This window comes from Aulostomus chinensis, chromosome 7 (genome assembly GCF_037954235.1).
Source record: "Aulostomus chinensis isolate RoL2024-O1b breed Wild chromosome 7, RoL_Achi_v1.0, whole genome shotgun sequence".
Lineage (NCBI taxonomy): Eukaryota > Metazoa > Chordata > Actinopteri > Syngnathiformes > Aulostomidae > Aulostomus > Aulostomus chinensis.
Genome location: NC_141326.1, coordinates 2795406 through 2823109, shown reverse-complemented (window position 1 = coordinate 2823109; position 27704 = coordinate 2795406). Strand labels below are relative to the sequence as shown.

The 27704-nt window shown below is 45.3% G+C and overlaps 1 protein-coding gene across 1 annotated transcript; it reads left to right on the top strand.

The window, feature by feature from the left end:
- Positions 1-306: 306 nt before the first annotated feature.
- tspan33b (tetraspanin 33b) lies at positions 307-27195 on the top strand. Its single transcript, XM_086207642.1, has 8 exons — positions 307-412; positions 12170-12227; positions 12781-12908; positions 13047-13121; positions 20325-20420; positions 20796-20924; positions 25651-25812; positions 26871-27195. Exons 1-8 carry the CDS (start codon positions 317-319, stop codon positions 26937-26939), a joined length of 813 nt encoding a protein of 270 aa, XP_086063768.1. The 5' UTR covers positions 307-316; the 3' UTR covers positions 26940-27195.
- Positions 27196-27704: the final 509 nt, after the last annotated feature.

The following is a 27704-nucleotide window of genomic DNA, read 5'->3' as shown; positions in this document are numbered from 1 at the left end:
CAGATCTGTCTTTTATGCTTTAATGTGAGAGCTGGAGGTTTTTACAGTAAAAGAAAACAAGCCATTCAGCTGCAGTCAGCTAGAGGTATTTCTGTGTAATCCGACCTGCAGGCCCACACCGACAGTTCTGGGCCACACCAGCATGGCACTCCAACGTCACAGGCCTGTGCCCCTTTTTAGGCCTGATATCCAGCGTGTGAATGACCCCCCTCCTCACAGACTCACATGGCGCCCGAGTATGTGCGGGGTGGGGCTGGATCTGGGTGCCGTTTGGGAGCGAAACTCACTGCAGCTCAGACTGTAAAAACAGCAAAGAATGGACAGGAAACTAAATCTAAATCGAGGGGAGACGTTCTCCTTCGTCAACCCCTGGATCCGATACTTTCTCTTCTTCTTCAGCTTCTTATTTTGGGTGAGTAGAGTTGCACCTCATTCCAGGAGCACAACAGTGCACACAGAATTGAAAGGAAAACACAGTCGTTAACTCTCCATATTTCTGAGCAGCTATCAGGGAGCTGAAGTCAAATCAGTCCTACTCTCAAGCTAATCCAAAAAGTGAAACTACAACGAATAAAGTTTATAAATGATGAGATCTAATTCAGATTGTATCTGAAGCTACAAACAGCAGGAGCCCCTCATTTCCCTGCTGTTACCTATTTTAATGTTATTGCAGTTTTACATTGATCCTCTGATTGCACACAAATCACTACGGAAATGTCGAGTTTTTTTTGTATCAAATCATTCGAGCACAGATTCCCACTGAGCGATAAAACACCTGACAACAGTGTGAGCCTGCTGGTAGTCTGGAACAAAATGCTTTTATGTATTATCTGTCAAATACTGTCACTTAAAAGCCTCACTGTTAAGTGTGTGGAATGTTTTGGCAGCAGTATTGTAACACTGCTGTAAAATCGGAGGTTTATAGACATCGAAGGTGCTGAGGCAGGAATTACACAGCTCCACTGATGGTTGTTAGTGTGAGTGGGAGGCCAGGAGACAACTGGGACTGTTAAAGAAAGATATAAATGGTGCTGGAGACACTTTGATGGAGTGATTACACCGTCTATCTAGCGTCAGTGCTTCACCATCAACTGCCTCTACACACACACGCGCGCACGCACGCGCACACACACACAGTTAAGACAGTCTCCCTCCACAGTACTACTTTGACTACACGGATCGCATCAGTCGTTCTCCAAGTCTCCATCACCTCCCAACTCACCCGATCCCACACAAACACAGGAGGCAAACACTGCTCTGCACTCGCACTGTGTTTAGAGCCAATCAGCAATAACTGCGGCTCTGGCAGCCACACAGCGCGGCCTGTGTTGACTTTGTTTATCAGACAGGGGCTCAGGAGTGAACACTGCAGCCCTAATCCATCAGGCCTTTGTCCACATGTCCCCACGGCTCAGTTCAGCTGGCTTTCACCTCTGCACACAATCCACTGGGAGAAGCCTGATTCATCCCTTTGAAAAGCCTGAAAACAGAGCTGGGATATATTCACCATGCGTGTGTGTGCGTGTGTGTGTCTTTTTGCAAATGCTCCTCACACTGTCACCAGCATTTTCAACAGTGGTGAGAGACCCACAGGTGCACACACACCTACTCAACAATAAGAAAAAGTTAAAAAGTGTCATCAGTGTCAGGACAAAGAAACGATGAGTTAATGTGCAATGACGCAACAGTTCACTTCCACACAGCAGTGACCTCAGCTGGGATGGACTCACGGATCCTCCAGGGAGGGGCTGCCTGCCAGGACCTCACAACCAGATATCATATTTACTGTTAAATTAATTACAAACCATAGCTGAAAATACAACTTGGTCATGATTAACATGCAGTCTTCTGATAAAATTGCAACTGATCCCGATCCATAAAAGTTGGGGGCGTTAAAAACCTTTTAGAATAGAAACTGTAATATGAATGCAAGTCCAGTGATAGCTGACACATAAAGCAGCCCAGGATCCGTGTCTGAATCAACTTCTCTAATCAACCCTCGTGTTTCATCCAAGTTTCGTCATAATCACGAATGACTTGGTGCAGCAGCGTAAAGGCTGCATGTATAGGATGATATGATACTGCCATACACTTCATCATTTACAGAACATTTCTAAAGAGAGGTCAAAATGCAACGCACTGTTTTCCACTTCAGTCATTACATAGTAATTTATACGGCACATGATATTGATAATTCACAAATTGAGTCAAAAATATATAAAAGCGTATTTCATGATAAATTGACACTGCAGTTTATTCGAACAATATTTTCTCAGTTTCAGACTGTTACTGAACACGTGAATATGGCTGCCATGACATCATGGAAGATAAAGTGTGTCAGTCACTGCAAGGTAACATGCTGAGATGTCACAAGACACCTGGATCACCGTTCGATTTTATCACCTTACACTGTGAATTACGGAGCCCAGGAGGTGGCATGGACACGATTTATTGAAACACGCCCAGGATTTATGACCATGTGAAGTCCAAACACAAGGGACGAGTTCAGCACCGTTACGTGCAGCAGTTCTGACAGCTGAGTGGTTGATGCTCAGCTCCCTGGGGGGGGGGAGATCCATGATTGAGTCTCACGGTGTCCTTTAAGACACGTTCCCCCACCGGTTGCTCTACTGATCAACCATAACAGGCAAGGCAAGGCAATTTTATTTGTATAGCCCGTTTTCACCACCAGTTTGTCTCAAAGGGCTTCACATGGCATCATAACAACATCCTCTGCCCTCAGACCCTCACATCGACTGAGGAGAAACTCCATAGAAAACCCTTTTAACAGGGAAAACAGGGAAGCAGAATACAGTGGTCCCTCGTTTAACGCAGGGAATACGCTCTAAAAATAACCCGCAATAGACAAAATCCGCGAAGTAATCAGCTTTATTTTTTACTATTATTATACATGTTTTAAGGCCGTAAAACCCCTAACCACACACTTTTATACACTTTTCTCAGACAGGCATTAACATTTTCTCACAGTTCTCTCTTATTAAACTTTTGCAGATTTGAAAAAATAAGCACAATATTAGTAAATGAAACCAAAGATCAAAACCTGTTTTCAAGCCCAAACATTTTTAACAAATTTAATTCTAATGATCAATCTACGAGGTTTGACACATAAGGAATTATTACCAGTAACTCACGTATTTCACAGTTCCTCTGACGGTGCCTCTTTGTCCTGGCGCTGCAAACGCATGCTGTACTCCCTTCGCTAATCAGGACGCAGAACACGTGTGGTTCTCCCTTAGCCAATCAAGATGCCAAGCACAATGCACGTTCATACGTAAAAAAAAAAAGAAAGCATGCAAAATTACACTAAAAAAATCCGCGAAACAGCGAGGCCGCGATAGGTGAACCGCGTTATGGCGAGGGACCACTGTACAACAAAATAGAATCGTTTTCCCAACACCTGTTTGTTTTTTGTTGTTGTTTTTTTAAACGCTTACTTATTTTCAGAAGTGTTAGCTTCAGCTTGTTAGCTTGGCGCTATTTTTGCGTTTTCACAGATGAAATACCTCATGAAGTCCTGGTGGCAAATATGAAATGAATCATTATATTAACCCTAAGTAAATATGAAATTAAAATGATTGATTCTATGCAGGGCTGCACGGTGGTGCAGTGGTCAGCACTGTTGCCTCACAGCAAGATAGGTTCTGGGTTTAAGTCCCGGCTCAGGCACAGGGTCTTTCTGTGTGAGTCTCCATGTTCTCCCTGTTCCTGCTGGGTTCTCTCTGGTACTCCAGCTTCCTCCACAGTCCAAAGACATCAAGAGGGACCAGGTTAATCCAGACTCTAAATTGACCGTAGGCGTGGCTGGGAGAGCCAATGGTTGTCTGTCTCTATGTGTTGGCCCTGCCATGGACTGGTGACCCGTCCTGGGTGAACCCCGCCTCTCACCCGTAGACGCTGGGATAGGCTCCACCCCTCCTGCGACCCTTAATTGGAATAAGCAGAAGAAAATGGATGGATGGACAAAAGGAATCAGGAAAATCTCAGATTTCTTCTATTTTGCTTCCCTTTAAAAGTTATTATAGAGGACATCAAATTAGTTTAAAGGTCACCATGGAATTCAAACCCAGGCCTTCCGAGCAGGGGAGCATTCACCGCTCAGCCTGTGTAATTACCTGCTAGAAGTGTCTGGGCAGAATTAGTCCTTTATCTTTGCAACCATGATTTCCTGAGGTGATAAAACAGTTGTGCTTTGTACTCAGCACTGCACACACACACACATTTTACCAAAACGCACTAGTAAACACACTCACGTCACAGCACAGGCGTCACGTACTGAGATTAACTGCGAGATGTTAGTTTCCAAAATTTAGACAGACACTAAATCTATGTTCATACAGGCTGAACAACAGACACACACACGAAATACACAATTACTAATCAAGCCATGCAGATTGTTGATCAAGGTGAGAAAACAATCAAGACAGGAGACAAATTAGCTTTGATGCTTCAATCAACACAAAGCTCCTATGTCAACTATTTTCTCACTGTCACTCTCGCCTGTGCTGGGTGCAAGCGCCATAACTCCCCTCACACCAGCATCTGTGCTGCGTGTTCTCCCTGTTTTGAGACCTCATTAAAGGAGCTCTTCTTCCTTTCATCCCCTGCCTGCACAGTGAGGGCAGCCCTGCGTCTCTGTTGTCGTCACTATTTTACACAGTAGGAGCGTCTCTCACAATCGGGATGTTTTGAGTTAAGCACAGAACAGATCTCAGCCGGATCAACAATGCTCCTCACACAAAAACACGCTCCTTCCTCACCTCCTCTCTCTCCACTGGTTCATGACAGCTGATGAAAACGCTGTCAAACACAAAACCCAGCTCAGTACAAGCTCGCTGCATGATAATCATCCTTGTCAAAGTTCATCTGCTACAAGGGAGGTTGAAGAAAACGCTCTCGTGAGTAAAAGTGATAAAGGCTTTTCCTCGATGTATAAAACTGTCAAACTCATTCAAAGTTCATCCACGTTCCCAACAAAACACTCCTCCATCCGTGTAAATGAACTTTACTATCATTAGTTCTAAAAACACCAACTACTAATTAATGGCAGAACAAGAGTATACAACCTTCAGCCAAAACTGCCGGGAACACTGCGGTTTTATAATCTCCATGTGTCGCAGTAGCCTACAGTTTTAAATAGTAAGGCCATGAAAGTAAGACAACAGCAGAATAGAACACACATGCAATCAGGAACGTTTCTCCATGAGCTGAGATGCCGTTCACGGCACTAAAGCTTTATGTCCAAGGTCAGTCCACCTGGTTTGTTTGCTTCACCAAGGCCTCTGATCAGAGTTACTCTGCTTTGTACTCTCCCGTTTCTCCACTCTTGCCTGAGTGATGGCCGAGTGTGCTGAGATACTGTATTTGAAGTCCTTCACTTCATATAAAACACCTCTAAAATATGATACATTTGCATGCTCAGAGTCAAACATGGCCGATATCATTGCTTCTACAACTGAAGAGACTCAACTTTCGATAGACTAAGAGCCTAAATATGGGAAACAGCTCCTCCCTTTGTTTTCCAAATATGACCAAACACAAGTGCCCGTTGTCCTCAACCGCATCACTGCCATGGTGATTACAAGAGTAAAATCATTTAGCATTTTCAGATCCAATGTTCTCCTCACCCTCGTGGCTCACAAAAAAAAACACACCGGAGTATTAAGGAGTGTAGGAAAGGACCCACTTGCAGGCTACAGTTCACAATCCAAGAAGTTTAATGAACATCCAAAAAAAAAAAAAAAAAAGTACAAGAACGGCAGGCAAAGTCAAAAACAGGGACAGGCAAGATTCAGGCATCACAGGCAGTCAGGGCAAAGGTATCCAAGGCAATTTCCAGAGGGCAGGTCAAAAAACAGGCAGAAGTCCAAACAGAAATATCGTAACGGTCTCAAAAACTAACAATGCTGAATCGGTCAGGGAAAATACTGGCACAATCTGGCAAGGACTAAACAGAGCCCTGGGCTTAAATACCCGCAAGAAATAATTATTAAAGCAAAACAGGTGTGCTTTCAAAAATGGTGGGAAACTGAACAAAGGACTGGGTGGGGCACAGCCACAACACAGCAGCACACGTGGGCCTGTCAAAACACACATAGAACAAAGCACAACAGAACACTAACATTACCCCCCTTCAAAAGGGATGCCTCCTGGCGTCTAATTGGGGTGAGCCTTAAGAAAGTTCCTAACAAGGCTACGATCTATAATGTTCTGTGAAGGAATCCAGCATCTCTCTTCTGGACCATAGCCCTCCCAGTCAACTAGGAACTGGAGGCCGCGGCCACGGCGGCGAACATCCAGGATCTGGCGAACTGTAAAAGTCTCAGAGCTGTCAATGACACGTGGTGGGGCAGGGCAGAGCTGGTTGCAGAGGACAGGCTTGATCCTGGAAACATGAAATGTTGGGTGGATATGGCGGAGGGTGGGGGGGGGCTTGAGACGAACAGCAGAGGGACCAATGATCCTCTGAATGGAGAAAGGGCCAATGAACCTGGGGGCAAGTTTTTCCAAGACTCTACCTTGAGCAGAATGTCCCGGACAGAAAACCAGACCCGCTAACCCTCACGATAAACAGGAGCCCTTGAGCGGTGATGGTCAGCTTGCTGCCTCATCCTAGAGGATGACCGCCTCAGAGCCAATCGGGTCCTCCTCCATGTCTGGTGGCAATGGTGGATGAAGGCCCTGGCAGAGGGTACTATGACCTCTACCTCCTGATCTGGAAACAAGGGGGGCTGGTAGCTGAGACAACACTCAAAGGGAGAGGCCTGTGGAGGCAGATGGAGAGTTAATGGAATACTCCACCCAGGGGAGGTAACGGCTCCATGAGGACCATCTCAGATGTCATGCACCGCAAGGTTGCCTCCAGGTGTTGGTTGGCCCTCTCCGTTTGACCGTTACTCTGGGGATGGAAGCCTGAGGACAGACTGAAAGAGGCACCAATGAGTGAGCAGAAAGCCTTCCAGAAGCTAGAGGTGAATTGTGGGCCACGGTCAGAAACAATATCCAGGGGCAAACCATGGTACTTGAAGACATGTTCAAAGGTAAGGGTGGCAGTCTCCTTGGCAGACAGGAGCTTAGGTAGTGGGATGAGGTGGACAGATTTAGAGAAGCGGTCCACCACTGTGAGGATGGTGTTGTTACCGTCTGAGATGGGAAGGCCAGTGACAAAGTCCAGTGCAATGTGGGACCAGGGCCTCCTGGGGATGGGGAGAGGTTGCAGAAGTCCGGCTGGCGGTTGAGTAGAAGTCTTATTCCGAGCGCAAATGGAGCAGGCAGAGATGAAAGTGTGGGCATCCTTCAACATCGTAGGCCACCAGAACCTCCTCTTGATGAAGGCGAGGGTCCGCCGAGCTCCAGGATGGCGAGAGACGGGAGGAATACCCCCACTGCAGGACCTGGGAACAGAGGCATTGAGGGACAAACAAATGGTTAGCAGGACATTGCCTGGGAATGACACTGTTGGCTTGGGCGGCACGAACCTTGGCCTCAGTATACCACTGCAATGCCCCCACAAAACAGTGGTCTGGGAGGTTCCTTGGATACATCAGATGAAGGAAAATTGTGTGGCAGAGCATCGGGTTTACCATTCTTGGAGCCAGGGCGGAAGGACAGGGTGAAGTTGAACCGAGAGAAGAGAGACCAGCGGGCTTGGCGAGAGTTGAGGCATTTGGCAGAACGAATGTACTCAAGATTCTTGTGGTCGGTCCACACCAAGAAAGGCACAGCAGATCCCTCAAGCCAGTGTCGCCATTCCTCCAGAGCCAGTTTGACTGCCAGCAATTCACGATTGCCAATGTCGTAATTGCACTCTGATGGGGAGAGACGGCGAGAAAAAAAGCACAAGGGTGTACCTTTCCATCCTTAGCTGACTCCTGGGACAGGATGGCTCCAACACCCACATCAGATGCATCCACCTCCACAATGAACTGCCAGCCGGGGTCAGGTTGTTCGAGAATGGGGGCTGAGGTGAACCTTTTTTTAAGGTTGTGGAAGGCCTTGGAAGCTGCAGGAGACCAGGAAAACTTAAGGGTAGAGGTAAGGGCAGTGAGTGGGGCGGCCAGTGTACTTTAGTTCCTTATGAACTGTCGAAAAAAATTAGCAAACCCCAGGAACTGCTGCAGCTCTCGACGGGTAGTGGGTTGAGGCCACTCCAAAATGGCCTTGACCTTAGCCCCGGTAATCGATGCCCTGGTGTAGAGAACCATCCTTCTTGGCAACAAAGAAGAAGCCTGCACCTGCTGGTGAAGATGAGGGGCAGATGATGCCTGCTGCCATTGACTCCTGGATGTATTTCTCCATAGCCTCAGTCTCAGGTTTGGAAAGGGAGTATAGCCTGCCTCTAGGTGGCACCCTCCCAGGTAGGAGATTGATGGAGCAATTGTATGGTCGGTGAGGAGGCAAGGCAACTGCCTGGGACTTACTGAAAACATCCTTGAGGTCCATATAGCAAACAGGAACTGCTGTCAGATCAGGGTACTCCTCTGGGGAGTCTCCAGACAACAAGGCAGGAACAAAGGCTTGATGAAGGCAACAAGACAGGCAGGAAGGACTCCAACCCATGATTCTGTTATTGACCCAGTCGATCTGTGGGTTATGCTTGATTAGCCAGGGACGACCCAGGACTACAGGGGCATGGGGAGAGTCAATTAAATGAAACTGGATCAACTCACGGTGATTACCAGAAACCAGTAAGGACACAGGGGCTGAGACATGGGTGACTCTTCCCAGCTTCTTGCCGTTCAGGGCATTGGCCACTAGGGGGGATTGGAGGGATAGTGCTGATATGCGCCACTGTGCAGCCAGAGACACATCAATGAAGCTTTCATCTGCCCCTGAATCAATGACGGCGCCAGTCCGGTGTTGTTGATCATGGCACTCCAGGGTCACAGGAAAAAGGGTTGAGGAGGAATTCAAAGTAGTTGCGCTCACCAATACTCCTCGCCTTATTGATGAGCTTCGCCTTTTGCTGGGCATGATGAGGTGTAGTGGCCATTCCAGACTGCCGTCCCTCACTCTCCTGCTCGGCCTGAAAGCCACCTTAGCTTGATCTGTAGGGAAAGCAGATGGTTGCAGCTGAAAAATCAGATCACATTGGGACAGGAAGGAACAGCAAGTTCCTGGCTCGCCAGAATAGTGTTCCGGGGGAGGCAGACGGGGCTCTGAGACTGGGTTAGCTGGGGTCTGTGGCTGAGAAGATGGAGGAGGTGGTGTAAGAGACAGTTGGAGCTGTTGTACCTGTGCAGCGAGGTCAGTAAAAGCAGTAGACAAGGTTCTAATGGACTTTCCAGGTTCATCAAGGTGGCTTTGTTTTCTGCCCAGTAACACTCCCATGCTGTTCCAGAATGGACTTGAACTGAGCTGGGTCTGTTGGATCCATATTGGCCAGATCATACTGTTAAGGAGTGTAGGAAAGGACCCACTTGCAGGTCAAAAAACAGGCAGAAGTCAGAACACGGAGATATCGTAATGGTCTCAAAAACTAACACTGCTGAATCAGTCAGGGAAAATACTGGCATGATCTGGCAAGGACAAAACAGAGCCCTGGGCTTAAATACCCACAAGAAATAATTATTAAAGCAAAACAGGTGTGCTGTCAAAAATGGCGGGAAACTGAACAAAGGACTGGGCGGGGCACAGCCACAACACAGCAGCACATGTGGGCCTGTCAAAACAAAGAACACATGACGCGGAATCAAAACAAAAGCACATCTTGCAGGGAACTTAGAACAAAGCACAACAGAACACTAACACCTGAGAAAAGCCACTAGTGATCGAAAAGTCATGCCTGCAGAGACTGTGAGGGGTACAACATCAAACCATCTCTGGTTGAACCAACACATCTGTGGATTGAGCTCACGCAAAGCGATGGCACGTGGATCCTCCATCCTTTCGAACATCTGAAACCACTCACGCCATGGGCTCGAGCCCGCGATAACCAGACAGTTACAATCAGTTGCATCATCCCAGACTGGGCGGCAAGAGATGGTCGATTTCCCCCTCTTCAGGTACGTAATTTTTAGTATTTATGCCTTTGAGCTTTCACGAACATCTGCTGATTCCTTGTGTGTATTGTGAAAGGCATTTTGAGCATTTCGTGAACATTAAGATTTAAATGTTTGATTAGTATATTGCTGCTTAGGGTTAGCTTAACTTTGTCCACCCAGCTAACAGGAAGGGGTAGCTTGGGTGACCAGACATCCTCGATGTTTGAGGACAGTCCTTGTCTTGGGTGACCTGTCCTCAGTTAACACTGTCCCTGATTTTGGGATTTTTTTCCCTTGGGAAATTGCAGATGCGGCGACATTTGGTGCTTTGCTTTGGGATGTCCAAGGCGCACAGATCTATGGACCTGCTTCTCCCGCCGGTGTTGTGTCCCCTCGGGCTGTGTCTCTACTACTGTTTTATTGAGATGGAGAGCTTTAAAAGGCAACCCAAAAGCACAAGGTAAGAATTATTCCTGCCCACCAGAATCTCAATGGAAACAACCTTTCAAGCATTATTGTTTGGTTCTTTCCTTCTTGTTTCCTTTTAACAGATGTAAAACTGAAGCGGGATGCATGGTTAATTTTGTCTATTAAGACATAATCGTGCATCTAAATGCTACTTTAAGTTTGTATGTACATTGTTAAAGTAGCATATAGATGCATGGTTATGACTTAGTAGACAGAATTAACTATGCATCAACCTGTACTTATCTCTTCAAGGAGAAAAAGAAGAAAACAAAACAAAACACAATAACTCTTGACAGCTTATTTCCACTGTGTTCTTGGTTCATTCCTCTCAGGTGACAGGAGTCCGACTCTTCCAGAGGTTTGCAAAAATTTCAAAGCTGGTCCTGCTGCTGCCCCACTCCAATGCAGATGCAGAGCAGGTCTTTCCGATCACCAAGACCAGGAACAGCTTGACCCTGGATGGATTAAGAAGGCGGGCCTCAAAAAAGGCCACAGGCCAGTACAACCAGGCACACGAATCTTGAGCACAATGACTGTCATGGTCTGTTGTCTTACTGCCTCTCCCTTGTGTTTACCTGTTACCTGAGTTGATTGCACCACATGTGTCTTGTGCATTTAACCACGGTGTCTCCCTTTGTCTTTATCGGATCGTCTGCATTCTGTCCCCTGTTCTCCCTGCTGTCCTAAATCCTGAGCTTCATGCCTTGGTACCTGCTACTCATGTAATCTATTCCAGTGTTTCTTTGTCTCTTGCATTGAACTTCCTTATTTTTTCTGTTGTATTTTTTGCTCGTCCAGGACCTTGGCTCGTTGACCCTTTTTACTGGTACTTTGTTTCTGTTGCACTTGGAAGATGTATTCATATTCAAACCTATTCATTTACCTTTTAATGTACATTAAAATACAATTTGTTACTTCTGAGTGCTATATGGGATGATTAAACCTGCACAAAATCAGGCGTTCTGTGTCTTCTGTCCTCTGCCGTGCATGCTGCAAAATTTTGGTCAGCGACACCAAATCTCACTCCAAGGTGTTTTGAAAAGTTGGCTGCCTTGTCATTGATGTTTCTTTTATATAAACTGTTATTTTTTTGTGACAAATTTTCAAATATTTGCTGAAAATTATAAATAAAAACATACAACACCTTTACACCTTGAAATGTGTCATTCTGAAAGTAGACATTAGATGTGAGGATGGATACCTGGATTGCATCCTTCCAGGTAACAGCTTTGTTATCACAAACACTGGAAACAAAGGAAATCTTCAAATTCTTTTGTGGTTTAATTTTTTTTTTTTACAGAATAAAAAAAAATGCAACATTCTAACCATATGGCAAAAAGATTTTAGAAATTTTGTGTACAGAGCAGAGCTACCCTGCAGCTTCGCTTCCAGGTTTTGTTAAGCTAAGCTAATCATCATCTGGCTCTAGCTTCATGTCTCACTTCGGGAAGGTCATAAATCCCCCCATGGAATTCTTGGCAAAGACTGAAGATGCATTTTTCCTTCCCAAAATATCCCCATGATGGCCATGTTTGGTTTTACAATATAATTACTAGTGAATTCAACACAATTTGACAATAGCAGATGTTACATTTTCCAAGCAGAAAGACAGACGGAAGACAAAAACCAGCGTTCAAAGTGACCTGACTGTCACCTGATTGACGTTGCTGTGCTTTAACATGTATATTTTTCTCTCTCAGGTTTTCTCCTTGTTGATAGTTGCTATCGGGGTGTATGCTAAAGTCCAGAAAGCTACAGGTACACACACCTTTATACTCCAACACAACTCAGAAGAAATTGTTTTTAACTGTGTTTCAAGTAAAGATACAAACATTTTCTTCCCTTTAGTTTTGTACTCGTGAAGAATAACAGAATGATGATGAACAGCAGTATATGTGTGTGTGTGTATGTATGTATATACATATATATATGTATATATATGTATATGTATATATATATATATATATATATATATATATATATATATATATATATATATATATATATATATATACATATACACACACACATATATATATGTAATATTCAGTGGGCATCACTGACTCGTCCCACTGCTAAGGTGCTTAGGTAGATGAGAGATGAGAGATACCAGGCAGTGGACAAAGTGATTGATTGTGAAAGGAAAGTAGATTGTGAGAAGAAAAACAAAACATGTTCAAATAGAGGTTTAAAAGAACATGGAAGAAAAGTAATAAGTCGGAAAAAATAAAGATTTCACACTGGGAAAAAAAAAAAGCAAAAGAGGGTTGCTCTCTAAACAGGGCTGTCCTGTTTTCTGTCTTTGTACCAGACACGGTGCGGGACACGTTCCTGATCGACCCGGCTGTCATCCTAATTGTAGTGGGGGTGGTCATGTTCTTCATCACTTTCTGTGGTTGCATCGGCGCTCTCAGAGAGAACATTCGCCTCCTCAAAACAGTAATAGTCCTAACAGTCACATTCCCACGATTGGCCCTGTGTGTTGCTGCTTTGGAGCTTCACATACACTGCATCCAAACCAAGTCTTATCTCAGCTCTGTCAGTTGGGATTTTCATTCTTGTCTTTCCTGTCTGTAGTTCTCCTTCAGCCTGACACTGGTCTTCCTCACCCAGCTGGCCATCGCAATTCTGGGCTTCTTCTACTCAGACCAGGTATCTGTGCCCTTGTTTTGATATTCTGTGTTACAAAACTGGTGAAGCAAACTTCTGTGAGGTCACTGTTTGGTCTGTCCCTCAGTTTTTTTTTAACATTTAATCGACAGTGTATAAAACGTGAGGCGAGGACACACTGAACCCACATCCAAGAACTAGCCCACCTGAGTCTGGGCCAAAAAGTTGCACTTGATCGCACGCAAAGACCAACCGGTTTTAAACAATATTTGAAGAGGTTGGGCTGTTTAAAAGTTCCGACCATAATTGCTTGACTTGATCGCACGCAAAAACTTCCACCAGGGGAGGGCCCAGTATCTGTGGAAGGGTTAATGTGTGTGAAGAGTACACAGTTTCAAAGAGATCCTCATAAAATCACACCATTGTCATTTTGATGTGTTTTGCAACAAAAAATAAAGATGATGTAAAAATCAGCATACCCGCTGATACTGCAAATCATAATTGCAATATTATTCAAAATAATAACTAGACTTTCCATGGTAACCATTTACTAGTACAGTTCATTGTCTTTATTTGAACAGATTTGGGGGGGGGGGGGGGGGGGCAAAAGGGCAGGGATACCAGGCAGACAGAAAAGGGATTACACAGGGCCAGCATGCAGGGAGGAAGACAGACAGTCAGTCAGACAGGCATTCAGTCAGACAGGCATTCAGTCAGACAGGCAGGCAGGTAGTACAGTATAGGGAACTCAGGACTCTGGAGTGTGAGAAGCGTGAGATAATGCGACGATCTGGCAGAGAACAGGGCGAGGAGCTGAGGTATAAGTACACCTCCAGCGGGATCTGCTGTGCTTGTGCCCATTAGGGGAATGGGAAACAGGTGGAGGGGTGTGGCTGGCTGGGGGCTGTTAGAGTTATGGCAAAGATGGATGGAAATACTGGGTGAGGGATGGGTGGAGAGGATGCAGTTTTATTTTGGGGATAGATGTTCCCCACTTCACAACAAGGTGGACAGAAAACAAATGATTAATTATGCTAAAATCATGTTTAATCAGCACTCATGGACAACTAGGCGTGTATTAATGTACTCTTACTGTAAAGTGTAGCCTACTCTTTTGCCAAATTATGAGGTACAATTAGATTAAACTCGCAGTAGGATATGTAAAATCCAGCAATAAATCCTGCCTTCACTTAGATTGAAACGTCCCATAGTTGAATATGTCGGAGAGGAGCATTCAGTTCTATGAGTTGTGCTATACTGAATGGTCATGTATGTGACCCCTGTGACCTTGAGAGGTCGGAGTAATGCTGGGATTCGCTCAGGTGGACTGCTGGCTCGTTTGTTTTCAGGTATAAGAGAAGCTTGTTAACGGGTTTGAAACTCCTGCTGTGTGCGCTGACAGCTGTATCCCCGAGAATGAAACAAGACAGAAATCAGCAATTATGTGGCGAATAGGTACGTTCGCAGACATGCTGATCTGGGTACAACAGAACAAAATGGTTGTGGTCGAGCGGCTGGAGACAGAGAGAGAGAACAAGATGCCTCTCCTCCCTCAGAGAAGGAGAAAACACAAACTGAAGCAAGGTTTCATGACAGTCCTTTCATGGCTGCATGTGTCTGGCCAAACGTGATGGAAATCAATGCTTCGGCCAGGAAAAGCAGGTGGCATGGCTCAGGGGTAGAATGGCCGTCTAGCAACCGAAGGGTCGCTGGTCGCTGGTTCGATCCCCGACCCTGGTGACCATGTCGAACCCATAATTGCTCCTGATGAGTAGGTTGGCGCCTTGCATGGCAGCCTCCACCATCAGTGTGTGAGTGTGTGTGTGAATGGGTGAATGAGATGACACTGTAAAGCGCTTTGAGTGCCGCTAAGGTAGAAAAGCGCTATATAAAATTGAGTCCATTTACCATTACCATTTACTTTTGTCTCTGCAAGGAAAGATGAAGAAAAGCAGACTTCTTGTAATGAATAAAGACACAGTCACAACTGAGAGAGAAACTCAGCGAGAGAGTGCTCTGCTTTCCTGCCAAGAACCTCGCTCATGTTCTCAAGAGGAAGCTGACTCTTGCTCACAACCACAGGTGTCACGTGTTGTTCAAAAGGTTCTCTAGAAGGTGACCCAGGAGTCTAGGAAGATGGAAGCAGAGATCAAGTAGATTGCTCTTGGTGCAGGCTCCAGCTTCAGGCCAACATGCTGGATTCAAGTACCAGTACCGCTCCTGTTGTTCCTCACACCTACAGGAAGACACTGTCAGCATTTGCTGGAGGATGAAAAAGCTGCACGGGAGACTTGTAAGGCTTACCCTGAAGTAACCAAGGCCTCTGTGAGCTCATGGACACATCAGGTGCTGAGCGTTAACTGTCCAGGTCACTGTTGGAGGACTCAGAGTTGCTAATGACCAATATGATGAACCACAGTTTGAGGACAAATGCAGCAACAGTGTTTGACTCAGAAATACTAACTGCTGCAACACATCCGGCCCAGGAAAGCTGCACTTGAGCTACACAGGCCTGCTACAGTATCATCCAATGTCTGAGCCAACCTGAGCTGCTCGGGCAGGACGAAGGACGCAGAATGGATGGGGGAGTGAGGATGCCCATTTTCAACCAACATTTTGATGTTGAATTTTGTAACAACAGATAACCACGTTTGGAGCTGAGGAGCTGGGGAGGAGAGAGAGGTGCATCTCACTCTCTATGGCACTTGTGAAATGTAGCTGATGCCGCATTCAAGACGCGTCGCAAAAGAGACTGAGCTCATTAGGACCATGTTTACTGAGGTCATACATGAACCCTCTCGCTCTATTGGGGTGGATTTCTTCACGCGTGCTGCTTGACATGAGAAAGAACACAGATCCATGTCGGGGGCTTCATCCATTGACTTTGTCCATCTATGTATCAGCCAGGAGCCTGAGGAACTACTCCTACACACAGGGAAGGGTTTCCATCCATTGTACCAATGGATGGAATGCAGCACGGATCGTTGTCTCAGGAGCTGGTGTGCATCGCTGTCATGTAGAAAATTTCAATCTTATAAGCAAGAAATGGCTTACATACGCATGTATCTGCTTCACTATGGAGAAGGGGAAGGGCACTTGGAGAGCGCTGCCCTCTGCTGTGACCAGTGTAAGAAAGCAATGCTTATTTGATGCATTAATTGGACCTGCCTCCACATGAACTGGGATCCTCCTTTGCCCTTCAACTACGCTGCATGAAAAACAGCCTGCTGAGGCTTTTTTATGTAATCCTGCAGACAAACATACAAACAAACAGCAGCACGAACATAATCTCCTTGGCAGAGGTAATAAAAGCATGGCAGCCAGCTGTTGCAACACTCCCTGACATGGGTGTCTGGTGGAAAGGTGCCTGCCGCCTGATGATACCTCTCCTCTCCCTTGTGTTATCTGCCACGCTCGGACTGCCTGCTGCTAAACAGAGCATTTTAACAACCCTCCCAGCATCCTTCCTCGCTAAATGATTCAAATGCTTCGGCACTTCAAAGTGGAACCAAATGTTCCATTTCAACAGATCCCTTGAAGGAGACTTTGCTGCTAATGACATGGGGAGTCGTGATGGTGGGCTCAGAGGCTTGGGAGCATACTGTTACATGCGGAAAGATAAAATCCTGAGGGAGGTATGCAGGGTGTCGCTGCTAAAATCCTCACACAATTTAGTAAAACTACTTCAGGATTTAAAAAAAGGGTGAATATTTGGATCCGACTGGGTGTATTTATCAACCTAACCCGCTCTAACACAGGCGGTATCAGGAACAGCTCAGAGAGCCTTCAGCACGCTGCCCGCTGAAATTCATCTTGTGATGAACACAATTATAATAATTAACAAGCAGTGCTCCTATTAACATACATTACATCTAATCTCCATCTGTAAAAGGATTCAGATTTGCATTGAAGACCTTTTAAAACTTATATGAGAGAACAGAAAACAAAAGCAAGTCCTCAGTAACACAACGAAAAAAGAATTTAATCTACTTGACATGATTTTAGTGTCAATATCAACCTTATATTTTGTCTAGGTGTGATCATTTATTATGACAACATTGTGTATACATGCATACATCCTGTACATACATACACTAATATTCATGTACACTACCAGTCAAGTTTGGATTTGACTGGTAGTGTAGTAGTCACTATATGTGATGTCTTCAGTATGAATCTACAATGTAGAAATTAGTCAAAATAAAGAAAAAAAGAAGATGTGTCCACCACAGTGGACTGGTTGTGGATAGCCAGGGTAAAGACAGAGGAGAGTTGTGCTGTGCAGCGCCGTGGTCAGCTCAGCGGATTTATCATTAAATAGTGACCTGCTGATCTGTGCTATTTCAGAACCACTGTCGGTGTCATGGATGGTACCACTTACCTGCACACTATGTTAGCGGGACAAGTCAGCACAAGGATACACAGCCTGACATTCATCATGCAGCCATGTAACCCAGACAATCAAGACACAAACATACAAGAGTACAAGTAAACAACCCAGCAGACACAATGGCGTGCTACTCAAGCAGCAGCCAACGATGCTGGGTTCAAGTACCTCTGCCATGACAACAACAAACCAGCGTGAACAGCACACCGCTGCAGCTGTCAGTGAGTGTGTTTACACACACAGTAATCCAATAACTGGGAATAATCTCATAATGGCAATAATCTGATTTGACATGTTTCTGTGATTTTGATAATGTGATATCTGACAAAACTTCCTTCAACTGATTCAGGCACTAGTGGGATTTCTCCACAGGTTTATGACTTAAAAGTCAGATTACTGGTTACTTTCTAATTGTCTGGTTGGGTTTTCATCATGGCGTTGCTGACGAGGCGTCACGATTCAGTTATTTAGTGCCAGCCAGTTTGTTCAGCACTTCCTGTAAAGCCCATCTCAGCCATTTTTGAGGATAGGTTTTTAAAACATGTTCCCATTCCGAAGTTTTCTTCATCTCAGAAGTGGTCAGTGGTCATTTTCTTAATTTGGCCGGGTGTGTATTTGGTCTCTGCTTCAGTCCAATAAATGTATGTAATACTTCACATGACTTGTTGAACAAATTTACTGCCAATAGAAAGTATGTGGAAATTTGAGTTTTACGTCCTGTACTTGGAGAGAAACCGGACTTCTGTACATGTAACCCAGGTTTATTTATCACTGATGGATTTCTGGATGGACATTCACATGGTTTAAAACATTTCTTGTCCAATACTCAACAACTGAGGTCACTTTAGCAGCGTCCTCTCTCCATCCCCACAAACCTGGTAGCTACAGCTGAAGCTGTGTTTGTCCTTGTACATGAGGCCCATTATGACTGTAGATGCTGAATGCTGAGTTTTATTTCCCAGGCAGTGCACGTCCTGGCGCCTGCTGAGTGATAGACACACATCCATCATGCGGGGTTCTGTTGTTTGCATCATCTGCAGAGTTCAGAATGGAGAAGTGACATTTGTCAGAAATCTTTAAACATTCTCAAACTGTTTCACCAAAAACATAGATATGAAATAGCTCTTTGAAGTGCGTTTTAGAGTCCTGCCCCCCCCCCCCCGACTCAGAGGAAGAGTTGCATCTCCTTGTCATGACATGCCCTCCTTCAGTCATTTCTTCAAATGCTGAATCTGTGCACATTTCCTTGAGTTGTGTCATACATGTGCCAATCATCTGACATCCAGTGATCCTTTGTTGGAGGTAGTTGGATACTGCAAGTCTCCTGCAGTCGAGTATTTCACATGCTTATTTGAAATCGTATTTTATATGAACACATATTTTACCCTCTCCAAGACTGCAGCGACAATGAGCAGACGTTGCATCACCACTGTGGGGGTCTGCTTCCTGGGAGCCCCCCCCCTGGTAGCCATCAGAACTCTTCCTCTATGGTCTTGAATCCAGGAAGAGTGGAGCTGGTTCCAGAGTACCAAATCCAGTTTTGCCTCAGTTGTTCTTACTGAGCAGCTCTTTTATATTTGCTGTTGATCCAGCAGCCTCGCAGAGGCTCTAGAGGTGTTAGCAGTGGTAGTAGTTTTGTTCATTTCTATTGTTAGTGAATTTGTATGTATTAGTATTATGGTGTTATGGTAATATAGTTGTTTTTTTTTAATTCATACCAATACAGCTTATCACGTTACTGGCAGCTATGACATTACCGGCTGTCATCACATCATTGGCTTCAACAATGCCGCATCCAGGGTGATGAGGTTCAGGTTGTGGTTGCCTTCTCGCAGCAATGTTGCCTGCAGACCTGATAAATGACCAGACATTCTTCTTCTTCTACATCCAGAGTTCGCTACATCATAAACAGTATCAGTATTACTGGCTGGAAGCTCTATCCTGCTTCCGTCAACACTGGAGTCGACAGCTTCTAGGGTAAAACATTGCTGCCATCATATCAGCTGTGTAGCACAGCATCTCGCTATCTCATCCAGATGGCTCAGGCTCGACAGCAAGAGGAGCAAAAGACACAATTGCATTTTGAAGAGTAAAAAAGCTACTGACCTACAGTCAAACATCAGCATTTATCTCAGTCTTATAGGAATAATGTATCATAACTGTTTTCTTGCCGCAGCTGGCGTGGACTGTCAGTGCCCTGGCCAGCTCAGGTGCGAGTCATTTCTCTTGAGAAGATAAGGGATCCGTCAGCTTCAGTTCGGTAAATTGGGCCCAAAGTGGCCCGGGGCTGCTGCACCCGCTCTTTCACCACTGCAGTGCCCCCCTGAGCCACATGATCTTGTTTCAGTTTTTTTATGGACGGGAACCAGAGCACAGAACGAGAGGGATTAATGCTTCCCAGACTTGGCCATCTCTCCTGCCTTGGCAAAAAAGTCCAGTTGCAGTTTACGTCTATGTTTTTCCAGGCACGTGTCCTATATTTCATGTAGTGCAGATTTTATAGAAAATTTATGAATAGTTTAAAGTTTTGAACATAAAATCCTCGCATCATTATTTCATGCCATGAAACTCCCTGACGCCATCATGGAGACTGACAAACAACGAGAAAATATAATGTCTCTGATAAAGATGCTTATTGAAGACATCTGAATTTAATTTTATTTATTTTATTTTTTATATTTCATTTTTGTGTCTTCTCTCTTTAAGTTATGAACACACACACACACACACACACACACACACACTTGGCATATCTACTCTGTACAGTTCTTAATTTGTCTTGCTGTGTGTGACCGTGTTACAATTTACTGACACCAGTGTAACTTGTTTATTAACCTCACCTATTTTCATCCTCTTAGACTCGTGATGCTTTGGGGAAGTTTGTGAAGAAAGCCATCGTGCATTACCGGGATGACCTGGATCTACAGAACCTGATGGATTACATCCAGAAAGAGGTGCTCTTGCAATCCCTGTAAATATAGTGGCTGTGCTTTTGTCTCTTGCTATCCACAGCTCACGAGTCTGCAGATTAATCGGACCTAGTGGCCTCGTGAATATGTCTCATCCCACAGCCAGAGGACACAGGACAGCATCTCTCATGTTTGCATATTTCAGCCTGACTGAGCAGTTTCCACATGAGACGCTACATTTAACATTAGACTTCCTGTACTCGGAGGGTCTCCTTGTGTGATATTTCCCTTCCATCTGCACACATTGGCACACGTGTGAGCCTGGGTTTTCCCGTGGGAGAAGCCCCGACTGGCAGAATGTACTGTACGGTGCAAGACTATGTTCCTAAAAATATATACACTCTCCCTCCCTTCACACAGTTCCAGTGTTGCGGATGGAGCAACTACACAGACTGGTCATGGAACCTGTACTTCAACTGTACTCAGGAGAACCCCAGCTCAGAGCGCTGTGCAGTACCTTATTCCTGCTGCACTCCTGTTCCTGGAGAGGTGAGCTCCTCATATCACCGCAGGAGCTAATGATTGCAGACATGGAAGCGAACAACACAGCTCCCTAGAGGGCTCAGCCAGACAGCCAGGAAGCTACGCTGGTGAGCTTTGGAGGGCTACTGAATGAATGTGAAGCAGCTAACTGAGTTCCAAGGTCCCAGCTCTTGTCCAAAGATTTGTGTGTGTATCCTGTATCCCCATTATAGCTCAAACCTGGCTCAGCCACTGGTAAGTCTTAGATATGCTGAGTCCACTACTGCTAGACCAGTAAGTGTTGCCATCAACAACATTAGTCTGGTTCAGGACATCTGAATTGCCACTTAAATCTCAGATTAATCAGTGATTCCAGCAGGTCTGGAGGGTGTCCTCAGTTTCCCCACCTCAAATTTGATAAAATTTAACGTCACCTTCAAGGCCAACCTGCCAAAAACTGGTGCTGTGGACGGCTGTCATCGGTAGATTCCTTTGTGTACAGAACTGTGCAACTGGCACCTGCTGCTAGCGGCTGTAGGTCAGCGCTTCTCAGCCCCTCTTTTTTCCTCGATGGCAGGTCAAGACCCAAATTTCTTAAAGTTTTCAACCATTCAAATGTATTGGAACAATAGTGCTGTCTGGACTTAAGATAGAACAAAACAATACCATGCGCCTCCATCCCAAAATACATAACAGTTTAGTGGTGAACTAAAATGGCCAGCAGGTGGCAGCACAGGAGGAAACTATCCCTCCTTGATACATGAAATCAGCAGACAACAGAAATAAACCCAATAAAGTGCAATGTTAGTGCAGCTGCTGCTGGCGAAGTTTCCAGGATCCGACCTGAACTCAATCTGAACGCACTCTCACAGCACTGTGTTATGAATCACAATAAAAGCACAGGATCAGGAATTCTTTAAAGACATCTTCCCTCAGGTTTTTTTCCCCCCCACGCCCACTCAAAGAGGCTCAGTGACCTACTTTTGTGTCACAATCCACCAGTTGAGAACCACTGATGTGTACTGTAGATCACATGTCATTTGTTTGGTACTTGATACTGGAGTCAAAAGCCCAGAGTCTCATCTTACCTGGTTTGAAAGATTTTTGGCACTGGCACCATCAGGCTTCACTCTCTCATGTTTTGAGCCTTTCAGGTTAAAACAACTCTTGGACCCTCTGAGGCAACAAGCTAACTCCAGAGTGTGATGCAATACACAGACCTCGGCTCTGATTGTTGTGTACTGGTCAAATAAAAATCTGTTTATTACAGTGTCACTGAATAGGCAAGAAAATGTCAGACTTTTATAATTCATATTTTTCAATGACACTCAATACCACTTTTATTATTTTTGGGATTTTATTGGAGGTTTTGTAAGACTGTACAGACCCTGGAGCCTCCTGGTCTGGTGCTGGGCATATTAACAGGAAGTAGCTCCATGTACCACAGCAGTAGAAGCTGCTTGTCTGGCCTCCATCCTGCTCTCTTGCTCCCTGTTTGTCCTGTCAGACAAAAGACAAATGTAACAGAGCACTTACACTAAATAAGAGTATAGATAATAGTACAATATAATAAAAGATCCATCCATCCCTCCATCCCTCCATCCATCTTCCCCCTCTTCTCCTGTTGAGGGTGGTGGGGGTGGAGCCTATCCCAGCAGCCTTCCCCCTGGACAGGTCACCAGTCCATGGCAGGGCCAACACATAGAGACAGACAACCATTGGCTCTCCCAGCCACGCCTACGGTCAATTTAGAGTCTGGATTAACCTGGTCCCTCTTGATGTCTTTGGACTGTGGAGGAAGCTGGAGTACCAGAGAGAACCCAGCAGGAACAGGGAGAACATGGAGACTCACCCAGAAAGACCCCGTGCTGCAGCCGGGGCTTGAACCCAGAACCTTCTTGCTGGGCGGCCACAGTGAGGACCACTGCTCCACCGGGCCACCCTTCTTTGGAAAATCATTTATAGAATTATAGACATTTTCCATGAGTGGGTGTTCATTCCAACACTTCAATCCTCTGTCCATCTTTATATTCAGAATGTTATCATACCATCAAGTCCAATTTGACTGAGATAAGAAACGCTGTGACTGCTCAAACTGTGACACCTAAACATCAGGGCGTATGTGACGGGACCAGTGACAGGGCGGCTCTAGGGGCAGGTTTGTTGCTGAGGAGAGTCGAAGGTTCCCATTGGCTGCTGCTCTTTCAAAATAAATCAGCGCAGCAGAGTTCTCCTCCAACCCAGCAGAGGACCCACAGGTTCAGGCAGGGGCCAGAGGCAGGTGACTGCAGGTGCAAACAAATCCTGCTCCACCGCTGCAACCTGCACCTCAGAGAGCACGAACAACCAAAGCAGAATCCATACTGAAACGATTTTGGAGTGAAGTGCTGATTATAAATGATTCTCACACCTTTCGTAAGACAAATGGTGGTAAACAAACTAAAATCTCCTGCTTATGAGCGTTTAGAGTCATTAGTGGTTGATTAGACTCAGTAAAACCATTTCCTTTATACAATGGTCTGAAAAGTACGTCCCCTCGATTCATCTCTGAGCCCTCATTAGGACAAGCTCTGCAGTCTTCTTTGACGGTGTCTTTTTGAGACTGCTTCTGTTCTTTAAATACAGATAGTTGGCCCACGAGATTTGTTTCATTTTTTTGTGAAAATCAAGGTGGAGTGTCAAATTCATTCCAACAAACAGCCCAAAGCGTGCGCTGATAAAAACATTTGAAAGACATCCAGAAATAATCGAGAGGGAGGATGCAGAGGTGTGTGATTACTGTTGTCATTCTGAGCTGCTCAGATCTGTAGGGAGTCTGCAGTTTTGCTGGTTGCTATTGAATCAAGTCGCCGTCCAGTGACAGCAAGGTGAGCCTACTGGGACTGCAGAATAGTTCCGATCCAGGAATTCACTGACCAACACTGTCCAGCCGTACACGTTTGCGCTCGTCTTGTTGGGAGGGTTGAGATGCTTCATAATAATAATAATAATAATGCATCTTATTTATAAGGCGCCTTTCAAGGCTCTCAAGGTCACCGTACAATAAATAAAAAATAAGAGGAATACAAATTAAAACATTGTAGAATAAAAAACAAGTAAAAGGACAGAGTAGCAGCAGGACACCAAAACAAAGGAACAATTCAAAGATTGAAAGCGAGCATAAACAGAAGGGTTTTGAGGTGGGACTTGAAGAGGGTAATGGAGTCCACATTCCTGATGGGGGGGGGGGGGGGGGGTCCAGAGGTGAGGGGCAGAGCGGCTGAAGGCCCTGGCCCCCATGGTGGACAGACGGGCTGGGGGGACGGTCAGGCTGATGGAGGAGGCAGACCTGAGAGGCCGGGTAGGAATGTTGATATGTAGGAGGTCAGAGAGGAGGAGCGAGGTTGGGAGTGTTTCTCGCGTATGGTGGAATAAAACTCCTGTCCTGCCTCTGAGATGAGGCCAATGACCGCAGATTATTCTCTGTGTTGTTTTACACTTGTCTCAGGCACTAAACCTCATGCTGTATACACTGATGGGCTGCAGTTCATCACAAGGGTCAAGTCCTCGTAACATACCATACAGCATGAACTAGTTTCTCTGCCACTCACATTTGTGCCTTTGGAAATGTGGATGCATGTCAAACCTGCAGGGTATTGATATCTTTCTGAAGGTGACAAGAACCTGTCTGAACGACAGCTTGTCCCTTTCTTTCTCTCTCTCAGGAGCGTTTTGTCTGCACCTGGACTTAGCGAGTCCAACATCTTTATCCATGTGAAGATGATTTTTGGGGGGGCTCTTCAAAATATTAGAAAAATGTAAAGCAGCAAATAGTCTCTGCAATAAAGTGAGACACCCGCCGACAAGCCGCAGTGATAGAAGGAGCTAGAAGCTGAATCTGCTGTAGTGACAGTAGCAACAGCCTCACGAACCTTTGCAGCCTCCTGGAGAAACTGGACCATGAAACACGGCAAGCGTCTGCATACCGACCCCTGAGGGCTTTTTGGCCTTTTTCTAAAGGAGAGAGCCTTGACTCCTGTTTTAGTCATGCATCTGCTTCAAGCCTCAAGTCACTTTCATGAGGGTTTTAGGATCTGAACGTACGCACGCGGCCACCTACATATTCACGCATAAAAAATTTAAAGTCTTTACCTATGGATGCAAAAACGCACACAGGTAGTACATATTAATAGCAATCTCCTGCATGCATGGCTACGTGTATTTCCACTCCCATAAATGCACATGCCAGTCTAACCTTTGTGTGACCTTTTTGGCTGTTTGTGGGCCATCACTGACAGGTCCTTCTGGACTGTGTGAAGACAGAAATGTTCAGAGAACATTGTTATTGATTATACACCAAAGAACAGATCACAGTAACCTTTTTCTACACGGTCCAAAAAAATCTATTAATTAATGACTAGATGAATTGATGCAGTGCTGCGACCTGCTGGTTGTAGCCAGCAACTGCACGAGTACGTCAAAGACTTGATGGTCTTCCACGTCCCATTAAAAGGATGTACCTGTGCTGGATTCAATATCTCGCTGCTGACATTTTCTTTCCTATTTTCCGTTCCAAGTCTGTCCAGTGAGCAGGCTTCTAAAAACTCTCCCTCAGCTGTCACAACAGCTCGGGAAGAACCAGCCTGCGAACGCATCATCTAGTAAAATGGTATTTCCAGCGCTTCAGGATTGGCTGGTCTGAGAAAACAAAACAAGGCATCTTTAAAACTCACACGTCCTCCTGTCTCTTTGTGTCTGTTTGTGTAATATACAGGTCGTCATCAACACCATGTGCGGTTTTGGGGTTCAATCCTTGAACCACCTGGAGGCAAATAACTCAATCTACCCACTCGGCTGCGCGGGGAGGGCGGTGGTATGGATCGAGTCTCATCTGCTGCTGGTGGGGGCGCTGGCGCTGGGTCTGGCCTTGCCCCAGGTAACGCCACATAATTCACCCAGCCTGTATACTAATTGGCAACCATCCACAGTCCAGGGCCTCAGTGAATTTATCGCAGTCTTAAATAAGCACACAGTCACAGGTCAATACAGGCATCAACTGAAATCTCACCAGAGTGACCAATTAACATATTGATGGCGAAAGAGTCTAAGTAAACTTAATCAATCAGGAGCCTCAGCTCCTCCTGTTGCGAATGCAAACAGCAGAGTATCCCCATCGTAGTCTGCCAGGAACAAAACCGAATCAAATTCTTATTTTAGATGAAGGAAACTGACAGGGAGTCCGTTTATGTGAGGTCGCTGGAAGGGAACTGATCTAAAATGCAAGGTTATGCCTCGATAGCAATAACTTGGCACAAAGGGGTGATGAAAATTTAACTGCACATTGTTCATTTACAACATAGTTCTAAAGCCATAGTGTGAGTTAATGTGTAACCGAGGTAAGAGTCTGCCAGTGCCAACATGGGCTCGTGTGTCTAGGCTCCTCCCACCAACCCACTGCATGAGCCTTTATGCAGAGCTGCCTCTCAATAATCACTTCCCCAACGTTGTCACGCACACCCTTCAGCCTGTCACACACCCACAGCAGGATGATCCACTGCCCGTGGTTGCGGGGAGCAGGTGATGCTTCCAGGAATCCTTTCAAAAATAATCGCAGTAGCTTTGCTGCTGTTTTTTTTTTTTTTTTTTTTTTAAATTAGTGCATCTTGACTGAATTCGTCACTTGTTTTCACATCAAACCACGTTTGAGTCAAAGAGTTAATAATTGAAAAGCTCCGTTAAAGCAGCTCTGCTAGGAAACGTCTCAGCTGTGGGTGGTGAAACAGTGTTGTAAGGCTGTATAATTCTTTAATTGTGGAGGCTCTAATTATTACCAGTGACACTACCAACACCGTCTTATCCATTTTTTATACATTTCCTGCTCCTGCCAAATGAGCATTACAACAACCTTCCAAGGGACCTTGAGGTTCTTGGCACAGGCTGTTCATTTAGCGAGAGCCTATTCTGTCTTCTAAAGTAGCTGCTGCTGTCCTCTAGATTGCAGGCATTGTGTTGTCCCAGATCCTGATTTCTCAGATCCAAGATGAGATTACCTCAGTACTGTGAGCTCGGCGGACACGAAGGAAGGGAGAGCAAAGACAAGACCTCACAGCAGCCTGCTCAGCTCCTCAGACACTTGCAAGGACGTTATAACGCTCCTGTAGCACTGCAATGTTCAGGTACATCTTTTGTTCTTCTTCATGTGGTGGGGCGTGCCTACAAGCTTCCAAGTGTGCACTTCATTTGTTACCCAAATAGTCAAAGTGTACATTTATTAGATTTGGTTTTGTAATGCCATGAGCAAAGATTCTATCCCTGAAAGGTATTTATATTTGAATGTGATATGTTTGCTAATAAAATTCCTTTAAATGGGACTTTTTCTATATTTGATCTTGATAATGTACGGACGAATACAGAACCAAAGCCAAAGTTTCAAACGAGCGACGGGACATGAAGGACAACTCATCTCTCAGGGTTGAGTTTATCTCTTTCTCACTGCTCTCCTGTCGATCTGACGTCAGCTTGCCACAGTCGTATTTGACCGTGCCATGTTGTGATCTTGGCCCTGCACACTCAGCCAGTACAGGAACCGTGATTCTCTGCAGGCCTCCAGGCCTATCGGAAGAAAGTAGCTTAAAACAGCTTGTTTCCGTCAGCGGATGAGCTGCACAAAGAGCCTGAGTGAGATAAATAAGGATTAAAAGAAAAAGAGGGAGTCCCATAGGTAGATATATACTATATTGTCCTCTTTGGAGAGTTTGGGTTGGTCTCCGTAAAGCTGCACCAACTAACACGCATGAGCACACAGACAAACACACGAAGCACATGAAG